Source organism: Nerophis ophidion, linkage group LG17 (assembly GCF_033978795.1).
Source record: "Nerophis ophidion isolate RoL-2023_Sa linkage group LG17, RoL_Noph_v1.0, whole genome shotgun sequence".
Taxonomy (NCBI): domain Eukaryota; kingdom Metazoa; phylum Chordata; class Actinopteri; order Syngnathiformes; family Syngnathidae; genus Nerophis; species Nerophis ophidion.
Window position 1 is genome coordinate 13593704 of NC_084627.1, and position 14323 is coordinate 13608026.

The following is a 14323-nucleotide window of genomic DNA, read 5'->3' on the forward strand; positions in this document are numbered from 1 at the left end:
GTGCACTACTGGGCATTTGATCAATTGAATTTGTCAATAGTGCACAAAGCGCATTTAAAAATCAATAAACTTTCATAAGCAATTAAAACACACGCTATATTGCCAAAAGTATTTGGCCCCCTGCCTTGACTCACATATGAACTTGAAGTACCATCCCATTCCTAACCCATAGGGTTCGATATGATGTCCGTCTTTTGCAGCTATTACAGCTTCAACTCTTCTGGGAAGGCTGTCCACAAGGTTGCAGAGTGTGTTTATAGGAATTTTTCACCATTCTTCCAAAAGAGCATTGGTGAGGTCACTCAGGCTTTGTTCTAATTCGTTCCGGAGGTGTTCTATCAGATTCAGGTCAGGACTCTGTGCAGGCCAGTCAAGTTCATTCACACTAGACTCTGTCATCTACGTGGCCAGGCCAAGTTATTAGGACACCTGATTCTGATCATCTGGATGGGCGGCCAAATACTTTTGGCAATATATCTTATGTGGTAATGTCAAAATTGTAATAATTGTAAGTAACATTAAAAGTGAAAATATATATATTTGAACTCACTTTTTCGACATTCGACACCTTATAAACTAATGGTACTGCTCTTCGTCAGTTGATCCGAGTGGAAGTGGCGGACAAACCATTTCATCGCCGGCACAGCTTAGCTAGCTTCAGGGTTGGCAGACCTTGTCTCACAAGATATAGTTTCTCTTTGAATATCCTTCTTGAAATTGGCCTTGCAAATGTATATTTGCCACTAAATCAACTCTCTTCTGTCCTTCTTTGTGGGTTAAACAAAAAGTGAGTACCGCTGATTTCCCTGCTGTCCGGGTATGGTTCCAGTGCCACTTCCTACTTTTGTAAATCACAATTAATGATTGGATACTCACTTGGGATTAACAAGTGAGTATCCAATCATAGTTACGTTTAACGTAAGGCTACCTCGATGGGCTACTGTTAACTCGTAATTTAATTGGCTATCGCAACTGTATGTCAGTTTGTTCGTTTACATTGCACAGCTGCCGCTAATGTTGATTCAGAAGGGCAGAATTCATGGCAACAAGCTCGCTGAATTCTGATTGGATAAAAGCTCTGACTTAAAGACAGCTCCACTGGAGTCTAATATGACATGAAGATAATATGATGGATACTTTTTTTATCTTTATGGAAAGTAAAGTTCTGTATCAAAAATAAAATTAACTTTCATCAATTAATGATCATGATTTATGTCGGGCCAGCAGAGAAGGCCTTGCTGGCCCTTGGGCAGAATGAGTCTATACCAGACATGGGCAAACTACGGCCCGCGGGCCACATACGGCCCGTTAGGCTTTTTAATCCGGCCCGCCGAACTTGTCCAAATTATAGTAAAAAACTCCTTTTTTTCCCCTTTCCCTGCAATGCCCACGTTTCCCCAATAGATGGCGCACTCAAAACATTGACCGTTGTTGGAGTGGAGCATTTTTCTCTTTATTTCACTTTAATTTTCACTTCGTTTCACGTCACCATTAAGCCCTTCTGTAAAAATGAGCGGACCAAAGAGAAGGAAAGTGGACAGCGAATGCCGAGTGTTTAATAAGGAGTGGACAACAAAATACTTCTTCACTGAAGTCCGATCAACGGCTGTATGTCTGACATGCCAAGAAGCTGTTGCGGTTTTCAAAGAGTACAATATCAGCCGTCACTTTGCCACGAAGCATGTAAACTATGCTAGCAAGCAGTCAACACAAGAACGGGCGGCTACTGCTCAGAGGTTGGCAGCTAATTTCCAGAGTCAACAGAACTTTTTTCACCGACAAACTGCAATTCAAGAGTCAAGTACCAAGGCAAGTTATTTGCTGGCATTCAAATTAGCAAAGGCTAGCAAGCCTTTTTCCGAAGGCGAGTTTTTGAAAGAATGCATGGTAGAGACAGCAGGTCTCTTGTGTCCGGAGAGCAAAGCCAAGTTTGAAAATATCAGTTTAGCACGCAGGACAGTGACTCAGGACAGTGGGGCGGTATAGCTCGATTGGTAGAGTGGCCGTGCCAGCAACTTGAGGGTTGCAGGTTCGATTCCCGCTTCCGCCATCCTAGTCACTGCCGTTGTGTCCTTGGGCAAGACACTTTACCCACCTGCTCCCAATGCCACCCACACTGGTTTAAATGTAACTTAGATATTGGGTTTCACTATGTAAAGCGCTTTGAGTCACTAGAGAAAAGCGCTATATAAATATAATTCACTTCACTTCACTCGCCGCATGGAACTGATCGACGAAGATATAGTCAGCGAGTTAAACAAAAAGGCGGAGTCCTTTAAGTTATATTCACTAGCACTGGATGAAAGTAACGACATAAAAGACACTGCTCAGCTCCTAATTTTTATTCGAGGGATTAACGACAGTTTTGAGATAACGGAGGAGCTTTTGAGCATGGAATCACTGAAAGGGAAAACGCGAGGAGAGGACTTATATGAACAGGTGTCTGCTGTCATCGAGAGAATGAAGCTACCTTGAAATAAACTTGCCAATGTCACCACGGATGGATCGCCAAATTTAACTAAATGGGTTGTACTTGTATAGCGCTTTTCTACCTTCAAGGTACTCAAAGCGCTTTGACACTACTTCCACATTTACCCATTCACACACACATTCACACACTGATGGAGGGAGCTGCCATGCAAGGCGCCAACCAGCACCCATCAGGAGCAAGGGTGAAGTGTCTTGCTCAGGACACAACGGACGTGACGAGGTTGGTTCTAGGTGGGATTTGAACCAGTGACCCTCGCGTTGCGCACGGCCACTGTACCACTGCGCCACACCGTCCTGGAAAAAACATCGGGCTGCTAACTCCAGACTTTGATGCACTGGCAAAAAAGGGAGACCAACAACACTGTTCCCACTGAAATGGTGAGTTTTTCTGCTGTGTTATGAAAAAATGCATATGGAAAGTTTAAAAGTGCGTCTTTTAATTAAGAGCAATGCGCATTTACGCACAGCAGCGGTACAGTAGCTTAATTAACACGCCGCACATCGCTCTTAATTTAAATTTAAATTTTCAGCTGCAGGTAGGATATTTAATACAGCCTATGTCTGTGTGCTTGGCAACGATACACGTGTACTGTTTGCGCGTGAAGGCGAGGGCGCGTCCGTGGCGAGTTTGTAGAGCGCGCGGTCAGGACAATCCATCCATGATTTTCCGGAGTTTAACACAAGTAGATATTATTGAGCTTGAGTATTTTGTTGTGTAATATGTTTTGAATGTTGAAAGTGATTCCATTTTTCACAGTATCATGTTAGACCCGCTCGACATCCATTGCTTTCGGTCCCCTAGAGGGGTGGGGTTGCCCACATCTGAGGTCCTCTCCAAGGTTTCTCATAGTCAGCATTGTCACTGGCGTCCCACTGGATGTGAATTCTCCCTGCCCACTGGGTGTGAGTTTTCCTTGCCCTTTTGTGGGTTCTTCCGAGGATGTTGTAGTCGTAATGATTTGTGCAGTCCTTTGAGACATTTGTGATTTGGGGCTATATAAATAAACATTGATTGATTGATTGATTGATTGAATAAATGTTGATTTCTTTAACTTTGCACCTTCGATTGAAACGTATTAAAAACAGACGCAATCTTAATAAATCACAGTGCATATGTTATTTTAATCTATTTACATTTCCTCCTCACAGTATCTGCGAAATAGTATGTAAATGCCATATCTTGCATATTCCTTGAGACAAATGTATTAACTGATAAGGGCTATTTTTCACATTTGAAAGACAGTTAATAAATTGGGTTGTAGTGTTCTTACTGTGCTATGAGGTTTGCACACACTACATTTAATGCTTTAGTATATCCGGCCCAAACACTCCCTCCAAATGCACCTGGCCCGGCCCATCTGTCAAATTTTAAAACCCATTGTGGCCCGCGAGTCAAAAAGTTTGCCCACCCCTGGTCTATACCACCAGCCAAGGACATCAAAATAATATCCAAAGAGTGGACATTTATCCACTAAAATATGAAGAAGAAGCTGATGGTGTGTTTGACAAAAAAGCAGCTGAAAGGAGATACCGTAGTTAAATGCTGTACATTATCACATGACTACAAAAAAAATACTGTATTTGTGAGTGTAGTACATTATATTGCATTGTTATTATACAATATCGCTCATCGAAAAGTTTGTTTTGCTTTTAGAAGGCATGTTACATGTTGAAATTGTGCTGTTTTGAGGCTAAGCACCAATAAAAATTGACTTCAGTTCATTTCAATGGGCAACATTGATTTGACATACAAGTGTTTTGAGTTAAGAGCTCCATCAAACAACGAATCAAGCTTGTAAGTTGAGGTAATGGGAACTTAGCACTCATAATAATAACATCAATAATGTTAAGTTAAAGTTAAAGTACCAATGATTGTCACACACACACACACACCTTTGATCACCCCCTGGGAAGTGAGGGGAGCAGTGAGCAGCAGCATTTGCCACGCCCGGGAATAATTTTTGGTGATATAACCCCCAATTCCAATCATTGATGCTTAGTGCCAAGCAGTCATACTTTAAACTTAACAATAATTCCATATAATGCACCAGAACAACGAAAATATTTGTTTGAAGGTAGAGTACCTCTAAAAATAATCACAACCTGTGTCTGATATTTGGACCTCATGTTTCTCTGTAAAGTAAATAATAAACTTTCAAATTCTAAAACATTGTGCTTTTAATATAGTGCAAGGCAATTCTACGTTGCTGCAAATTACGACCAAAATAAAAAATGCAAATATTCAATTAAACCCGCAATGTATGAATTTATGTTTGGATTATGTTTTGATACAGTGCTATACAGGGACGGCGTGGCGCGGTTGGGAGCAGTTGCCAGCAACCTGAGGGTTCCTGGTTCAATCCCCACCTTCTATCACCCTTGCTCCTGATGGTTCGTGGTTAGGGCCTTGCATGGCAGCTCCCGCCATCAGTGTGTGAATGTGTGTGTGTGTATGGGTGAATGTGGAAATAGTGTCAAAGCGCTTTGAGTACCTTGAAGGTAGAAAAGCGCTATACAAGTATGACCCATTTACCATTTATACACTTGGAAAAAAAAATTTAAAAATTAAATGAGCCAAACAGAAATCTTGTCAAGGTCCACATCAAAATTGAACAACCTTCCGAAACAAGTATTTGCGTGATCTCAATAATAAGCAAGTAGAGTAAACTTGGCATGTTTACCTTTCTTTAACGGCTACTAAACATCGTGCCGGACTGATCCATGTTACCTTGTATCGGCGGGGCGGAGGTCTGCGCGAGGCGGACGTGCTGCTCCGTGACGTGGTACGCAGGCTGGTGCTGGGCGATCTCCACGCTGGTGCACACGTTGCTCTCCCCGTGGAGGAAGAACGAGAAGGAACATGATAGGTGCTCGCTGAGGACACACAAGACAGGACACAATCATAAATATACAACACCACATACTTGTTGTATGATGAGTGAATACATGGAAGTGCAACTGTCGACTCTTAACAGGACAACCAAAACATGGCAGCCCAGCCTCAAAACCTCACCTTTAAGCATTCACACGCAGCAACAACATTTTGGGACAAGAATGGCGTGGTATTAAAAAAAAAAGGTGAAAATGTCATCAATTTATTTCTGGCAGCATAGAAGAAAAGTTATGTACACGTTTACAACCTTTGCATCGGATTGCACACAACTGTGGTGTGTTCAAGAACCCTCAATTAAAGTTAGAAACAGAGGCGTATATATCCACATGTAAGTAAGTATACATACATATATATGTAGTGAAGTGAATTATATTTATATAGCGCTTTTCTCAAATTTGATTCAAAGCGCTTTACATAGTGAAACCCAATATCTAATTTTTACATTCAAACCAGTGTGGGTGGCACTGGGAGCAGGTGGGTAAAGTGTCTTGCCCAAGGACACAACGGCAGTGACTAGGATGGTGCAAGCGGGGATCGAACCTGCAACCCTCAAGTTGCTGGCACGGCCGCTCTACCAACCGAGCTATACCGCCCCCCACATATATATGCATATACCGTATTTCCTTGAATTGCCGCTGGGGTGCTAATTCATTTAAAACCTCTTCTCACTCCTGCGCTTACCAAAACGCATGCAGTAAAAGTAAGCATGCGCTAATTATTTTAAAACCTCTTCTCACTCCTGCGCTTACCAAAAGGCATGCAGTAAAAGTAAGCATGCGCTAATTATTTTAAAACCTCTTCTCACTCCGGCACTTACCAAAGGCATGCAGTAAAAATTTGAGTGTGATGTAAGCTTGGACCTTAAATCCTACTGAATAGCTCTTAATCATCTTCCCTTTATGCGATTTCAAATTACCGATATTGAAATCAAACTCCTCCATTTTCAAAATGATGTGTCACGAGTTTGACCAGGCGGTAATACTAAGCATGCGCTAATTATTTTGTGAATCGAGTTTGCAGTAATTCAAGGCAGGCGCATACTATATGCCCTGTGGCAATTCAAGGAAATACGGTATGTATTTTTTTTAATTTTTCAACAATATTTCATGGTCTGCCTCTGCTTTGGGATCCAAGAAGTGGGCTGCCATTCTGTGACTTAGACCACTAATTACATAATCACTTAAGCCCTAGATCGAGATAAGTCATTATGTGGTGTGGTCTGTAAATATATATTGTACTTTGAGTATCATTACTGCTGATGATTGTGCATCGGGTGTAACATTGCAGTAGCCCAAAAATATGAATATATATTATATTCATTATATTATTAACTCTGCCTGGTTTTTGACAAATACTTAAGCCTACTATGCTACTGTATTTTAATATTGGTCATTACTAGAGATGTCGATAAATGCTTTAAAATGTAATATCGGAAATTACCGTTATCGGTTTCAAAAAGTAAAATTAATGACTTTTTAAAACGCCGCTGTACGGAGCGGTACATACCCGGTAAAACACGGACGTAGGGAGCAGTATAGAGCAGTTGCGTCTTCCAGTCATCAGCCCCTCCCCTCCCCCCTCCCCCACACACAACACAGGAGTTGACGACTGCAGCATGAGAGGTTTACTGGCGACATTTGATGACCTCCTCAAACCACTGCGAGCATAGCATAACAACAACAAGAGTGTGTTGTTGCCGGTGCTGTAGCCGTGGCTAACAAGCGAGCTCACCATGTCTATGGTTTGGGATTATTCAAAAGTGTGTCTGACGGATTAGAAAAAATGGTTATTTTCAATGACTGTAAAAAGTTGGTTTTGCGAAGAGGAACCAAGATTTTATCTTCCACCTCTTCAAGAATCATAAGGAGATACACGATGAATACAAGCGGAAGATGGATGAAAAGCAAACGCCGAAAGCAGCTTGCAGTGAACAGAGGTGCCAGGTCTCAACGCAGCATTTCAGAAGCTCCGACTGACAGCTAGGTCACTTCAAGCACTCACCACTAGCTTGCAGCACATTTGTTTTACTCATACGAATATGTTTGAGATTGAGCTCAGTTTATAATTTCCTGTTATACAGTACACCAGGCAGTCTGCTAAGGGAGGACTATGTTATTGTTTACTTTATTACACTAGTATACTCTGGACTTTGTTTTTTTTTTTGTAGCTGTTGTTTTGAGGCTTTAAAAAAAAAATATATATATATTGCACTTTGTGAAAGTCAAAGTTTAGTATTTCCCATAGTTGTAGTGGTTATCAGGATTATCTCAGGGAGAGCATGTCCCAAATTCCAAGCTGCTGTTTTGAGGCGTGTTCAAAAAAAATTATACACTTTGTGACTTCAATAATAAATATGGCAGTGCCATGTTGGCACTTTTTTTCATAACTTGAGTTAATTTATTTTTGGAAAACCTTGTTACATTGTTTAATGCATCCAGCGGGGCATCACAACAAAATTAGGCATAATAATGTGTTAATTCCTCGACTGTATATATCGGTATCGGTAATTAAAGGCCTACTGAAACCCACTACTACCGACCACGCAGTCTGATAGTTTATATATCAATGATGAAATATTAACATTGCAACACATGCCAATACGGTCTTTTTAGTTTACTAAATTGCAATTTAAAATTTTGTGCGAAAGTATCATGCTAAAACGTCGCGGTATGATGACGCGTGCGCGTGACGTCACGCATTGTAGAGGAAATTTTGTTCCAGCACCGTTCACAGCTAAAGTCATCTCTTTCATCGCATAATTCCACAGTATAATGGACATCTATGTTGCTGAATCTTTTGCAATTTGTTCAATGAATAATGGAGACGTCAAAGAAGAAAGCTGTAGGTGGGAAGCGGTGTATTGCGGCCGCCTTTAGCAACACAAACACAGCCGGTGTTTCATTGTTTACATTCCTGAAAGATGACGGTGAAGCTTTACTAAGGAACAGAGCGGTCAGGCGAAAACGGTTGGATTGGACCACACACACACAAAGTACAGTGTATTATGCAGCAATCATTTCGAAAGATCGTGTTTCGAAGAGGGTCCCTTGCGAAAGTCAGAGATGGCCATTGCCACCACCCGTCGACTGGTTGTGAAGCAAGGTGCGGGGTCGACCTTCATGTTGTACAGGTACAACCATATAATCCCACTAAAACACTAGTAACACAATGAGCAGATAAGGGATTTTCCAGAATCTAGTAAATTTGTCTAATAACATCTGAATCGCTCCCACTGTATAGTCTTTTTTTTTTAATCCTTCACTCTCACTTTCCTCATCCACGAATCTTTCATCCTCACTCAAATTAATGGGGAAATCGTCGCTTGCCCGGTCCGAATCGCCCTCACTGCTGGTGGCCATGATTGTAAACAATGTTCAGATGTAAAGAGCTCCAGAACCCGTGACGTCACGCGCATACCGTCTGCTACTTCCGGTGCAGGCAAGGCTTTTTTTTTAATCAGCGACCAAAAGTTGCGAACTTTATCGTCGATGTTCTCTACTAAATCCTTTGAGCAAAAATATGGCAATATCGCAAAATGATCAAGTATGACACACAGAATGGACCTGCTATCCCCGTTTGAATAAGAAAATCTCATTTCAGTAGGCCTTTAAGAGTTGGACAATATTGGCAAAAAAGCCATTTGTCAGGCTTTCCCCTGACAGTTTGTCTATCTTTTAGTTTTTTCCTCTGCATTTGTCTGTTTCCTCTGTGTTTAGTACCTCCCGTCTTTAGTTCCTGTCTTGTGCTCTTATTTTGTCAGCTTCCTGTCTTGTTCCCTGAGTGCTGTGTTCCTCCTCAGCTGCGGCTGATTGGCACCTTGTCACACCTGTTGCCAATCAGCCTGCTCCTATTTGTACCGGCTTTGTCTTGTCTCAGTTGCTGGATCATTGTATTGTCTTGTCAATGTCACGTCTAGTCACTCTTGTGATGAGTTATCACTCCTGTCGTGTCGTACCATGTCTTTGCAGCGTAGCGGTAAGCTATTTTCAGTTGATGTTTGTAGCTTACTGTTTTTCGTTCCCTGCTTCCGTTTTATTTTTCATTATACAAGTATGACTTCTGTTTGCAGGCTTCATGGTGGCAGAGGGGTTTGTGCGTCTGCCTCACAATACGAAGTTCCTGCAGTCCTGGGTTCAAATCCAGGCTCGGGATCTTTCTGTGTGGAGTTTGCATGTTCTCCCCGTGAATGCGTGGGTTCCCTCCGGGTACTCCGGCTTCCTCCCACTTCCAAAGACATGCACCTGGGGATAGGTTGATTGGCAACACTAAATTGGCCCTAGTGTGTGAATGTGAATGTTGTCTGTCTATCTGTGTTGGCCCTGCGATGAGGTGGCGACTTGTCCAGGGTGTACCCTGCCTTCCGCCCGATTGTAGCTGAGATAGGCGCCAGCGCCCCCCACGACCCCGAAAGGGAATAAGCGGTAGAAAATGGATGGATGGATGGACTTCTGTTTGCCTGTTCTCTACCCGCTAGCTTCCACGCTAAGCTCCTGTTCGTTATTTTCTAGCTCCCAGGCTAGCTCCTTTTGTTTGATTATCCGCCTCGTGGGCGATTTGTGTTTGTACCCTTTTGGTTTTGTTTTTGTCTTAGTATTTCATCAAATCATGTTTTCCCATTCCATGCCTGCCTCCATCCCTGCATCTTGGGGTTTGTCAACATATAACTCTGACACCATTATCGGACATCTCTAGTCATTACGGTGGTACTTGGAGATCCAAGTGTTTTCTGAGGCGGTAAAGTTTGAGAACCGTTATTTAAACCCAGAAGTACAACATGACCATTTTTTCATCTTTAAACAGAAATCCTCCCAACAACTTCTCCTCCAACCTTTCCCATCCGTCGTCGATGTCACAAAGCCTCCTTATTGCAGGTATGAATCTTCGTTTTCTTCATGTCTAATTGTTCTTGCTGCATGTTTACGTATGTCGGCTTTATTACGCCGCCTCACACGGTCCATCATGCGTATTGTTTCTTTCTTTTTTAATCACACAGGGGTAATCATTCGGGCTTTATTGCAATCTACATATCACCGGGCGGCCCGGACATCATTAACCACCACCGAGGAGTTCTATGATGTATATGTTTAATCTATTAAAGCTCCTTATCACCGTGGTTTTATACATCAAGATGACAATAATGTCAGCAGGTACACTGCTGCCCATCCAATATCTCCTTCGCCCTCCAGGCACTGGACCTCCGTTTCAACAGTAATGGGTCATCAAATTCAATAAAAAAAAAAAAAAAGGGCCTTAATGGGCTAAAGCTGTGTGGTGAGTTAGCCTCTAGAGGGCGCCTCGTGCAAAAGAGGCCAAGACTTTTTGTATTTCCTGGGCTCCACAAACAAAAATCAACCTTGCACCTGCAGGTAATGCATTTGTTCCATGCGCATTCACTCCAAAGCACCAGTTAAAAAAAAAAAAATGCTTTCAGCGGCACTGCCCGCCATCCTTGTCCTCGGCGCATCATTACACCACACCGGGGAGCTTAAAATAGCAGCGTGACGGGAAGCAGAAGAACGTCGGGAGTGAAAGTTCTGCTAACCGTTCTGCATGTATCAGACGCCACAAAACAACAACTAATTTAAAGGCCTACTGAAACCCACTACAACCGACCACGCAGTCTGATAGTTTATATATCAATGATGAAATATTAACATTGCAACACATGCCAATACGGCCCGTTTAGTTGACTAAATTGCAATTTTAAATTTTGCGCGAAAGTATCATGCTAAAACGTCGCGGCATGATGACGCGTGCGGGTGACGTCACGCATTGTAGAGGAAATTTTGTTCCAGCACTGTTCACAGCTAAAGTCGTCTCTTTCATCGCATAATTCCACAGTATTATGGACATCTATGTTGCTGAATCTTTTGCAATTTGTTCAATGAATAATGGAGACGTCAAAGAAGAAAGCTGCAGGTGGGAAGCGGTGTATTGCGGCCACCTTTAGCAACACAAACACAGCCGGTGTTTCATTGTTTACATTCCCGAAAGATGACGGTGAAGCTTTACTGTGGAACAGAGCGGTCAAGCGAAAACGGTTGGATTGGAACACACACACAAACACAAAGTACAGTGTATTATGCAGCGATCATTTCGAAAGATCGTGTTTCGAAGAGGGTCCCTTGCGAAAGGCAGAGATGGCCATCGCCACCACCCGTCGACTGGTGCTGAAGCAAGGTGCGGGGCCGAACTTCATGTTGTACAGGTACGACCATGTAATCTCACTAAAACACTAGTAACAATAAGCGGATAAGGGATTTTCCAGAATCTAGTAAATTTGTCTAATAACTAGGGGTGGGCAAATTAATGCGTTAATTACGAGTTAACTCATCAATCTATTAACGCCGACAATTATTTTATCGCGCATTTGCGTATGTTGTTTACATGCTTTTATTTTGTTAACGCCTTTTCAAGATGGCATCTCCCGGATGTACTTCGGCGTGGAGGGGCTCTTGGTAAAGATGGAACATTTGGCAAAAATACCGGACAATTCTGCAAATTTCATGGCTGGCTTTCAGCGTGGTCACTCCGGGATCACTTACGACCGCCAGACAATTCTGGATGTGGATAGATCGGGCCGTTTTGGACTGAATGACGCGTGCTTGCTAGACCGGCTAGCTAGCATGGGAATACTTTGCCGGCTAAATCCAGCGGCCTGTGAAGCAGCGGAGTATATGTGTTGTCTGTCTATTTATGAATAATGCAGACGAGGAGTGTTGGCTGAGTTCTTAACGTTTACTTTCAGAGCGTGCATATCACAACATACAAGATGCCGTCATGGCGACACAACCTATACCGGCCTACCGCGCATGCTCGTCACTCCTGTTGCATGCTGGGTAGGGTAGTTTTTATTCCCTGGCTCATACCATCACAATATAGTACCATGTATATGATGCGTTCAGTTTATCAAAGCACCAAGCAAACAATCGGAAAATTGCCGTCATATCAATTCCTAGATATGGTCAAAATTATTTGAAGTGCACTACGCATAATAAACACAACATTATTAATATTGCTACTACGGATAATTTGATCAAAAATTCCCTAAAACAGCCCACTACCTATAATATAGGTTTTTTAAACATAAGATCCCTGATAAAAAAAAATGTTCCTGCTGTTACTTCAGAAATTGCCTGTTCAGATGTTATGATTGTGGCTCAGAGATTTGTATGTGGATTATATTTATTTTCCATAACAAACAGGATGACTTAAATACTCTGGCAGTGGCAATAAGTTTAAATGTTTGTATTTACATTTTTGAGTTGATTTTCATAAAATATGCTATTTAACTGCTACTGTTTAATTAAAGTACTGATTTGAATTGTGTTTGGACAACAAATGTTTTGGCGGTTTTGTTCATGTGGGAGAATATTCCAATAAAGGTGCACTACATACTACTTTTTAATTCATTATTGGGCTTTGCGTATACAATGCAGTTAATCGCGATTAATCAGAGAAAAAGTGCGATTAACTTCGATTAAAATTTTTAATCGTTGCCCAGCCCTACTAATAACATCTGAATCGCTCCCACTGTCTAGTCTTTTTTTTTTTTCTAGTCCTTCACTCTCACTTTCCTCATCCACAAATCTTTCATCCTCGCACAAATTAATGGGGAAATCGTCGCTTGCTCGGTCCGAATCGCTCTCACTGCTGGTGGCCACGATTGTAAACAATGTTCAGATGTAAAGAGCTCCACAAGCCAATACGGCCTTTTTAGTTGACTAAATTATATTCTAGACAATTAAATACATAAACAAATATTTAATGAATGTATTAATAATACAAATAATGATAATAATATATATTTTTTAAAACAACTCACAAAAAAGTGTATTTGTAAAGAAACAAATTATATTCTCGACAATTAAATACATAAACATTGAATGTATGTATTATTAATAATAATACAAACAATGATAATAATTTTTAATTTTTTTAAACAACTAACGAAAAGTGTATTTGTAAAGAAACAAATTATATTCTAGAAAATTAAATACATTGAATGTATGATTACTAATAATATTTCTTAAATCACAAAGTGTATTTGTAAAGAAACACATTATATTCTAGACAATTAAATAAATAAACAAACATTAAATGTATTTATGATTAATAATAATACAAATAATGCTAATATTTTTAAAACAACTCAAAATAATCTTATTTGCAAAGAAAGAAATTATATTCTAGACAATTAAATACATAAACAAACATTGAATGTACTTATTATTAATTATAAAAATAATGATATTAATTTATTAATTTTTTAAAACAACTCAGAAAAAGTGTATTTGTAAAGAAAGAAATCATATTCCATACAATTAAATACATAAAAAAACATTGAATGTATGTAAAAACATACATACATAAGCATTAATTATTATTAAATTATTAATAATATTATAATGTATTATTGAAAAAAAACTCACAATAATGTATTTGTAAAGAAATATATTGTATTCTAGACAATACATGAACAACATTAATTATTATTAATGTATAATTAATATTAATATAAATAATAGTCATATTTTTTAAACCTCACAATAATGTATTTGTAAAGAAATAAATGATATTGTACTATTTTTCACTCCAAATAAATGTAAATGGAACGTTTATTTGTATTTATATTGTGTAATAATGTGTAATATTGTTTTAATCAAAGGCAAACAAAGGGCATTTCAACATTTTTTTGTATGTTTTTGACTAAAGTAAAAATAATCTGATAACATTCCCATTTCAAAACACTATAGGGTGTTGCTTCTATAATGTACATTATAACAATATATTGAGTACGCTGCACCGCACGTTCAAACCCAAGCCAAAAACAACCACCAACACAAACAAGCAGGAAAAAAAACCAACAGTCAAAAACCCAGCATGACTATCTTTCCAAAAGTCAGACTTTTGAATAGTCGCCGAGTGTAAAATAATACC

The 14323-nt window shown here is 40.2% G+C and overlaps 1 protein-coding gene and 1 long non-coding RNA gene across 3 annotated transcripts in view; one reads left to right on the forward strand and one right to left on the reverse strand.

Annotated features, from left to right (window-relative positions):
• The window catches only part of LOC133536118 (mediator of RNA polymerase II transcription subunit 13-like), a 330745-nt gene that overhangs the window by 64399 nt on the left and 252023 nt on the right, over positions 1-14323 (reverse strand). For both annotated transcript variants that reach the window (XM_061876329.1, XM_061876328.1), the window contains exon 5: positions 5219-5364. In XM_061876329.1, the coding sequence (XP_061732313.1) occupies positions 5219-5364 (146 nt within the window). The remainder of the gene's footprint in view (positions 1-5218; positions 5365-14323) is intronic.
• On the forward strand, positions 9215-10651 carry LOC133536584 (uncharacterized). Its single transcript, XR_009802491.1, has 3 exons — positions 9215-9358; positions 10184-10254; positions 10377-10651. It is a non-coding gene; the product is annotated as an uncharacterized LOC133536584 (long non-coding RNA).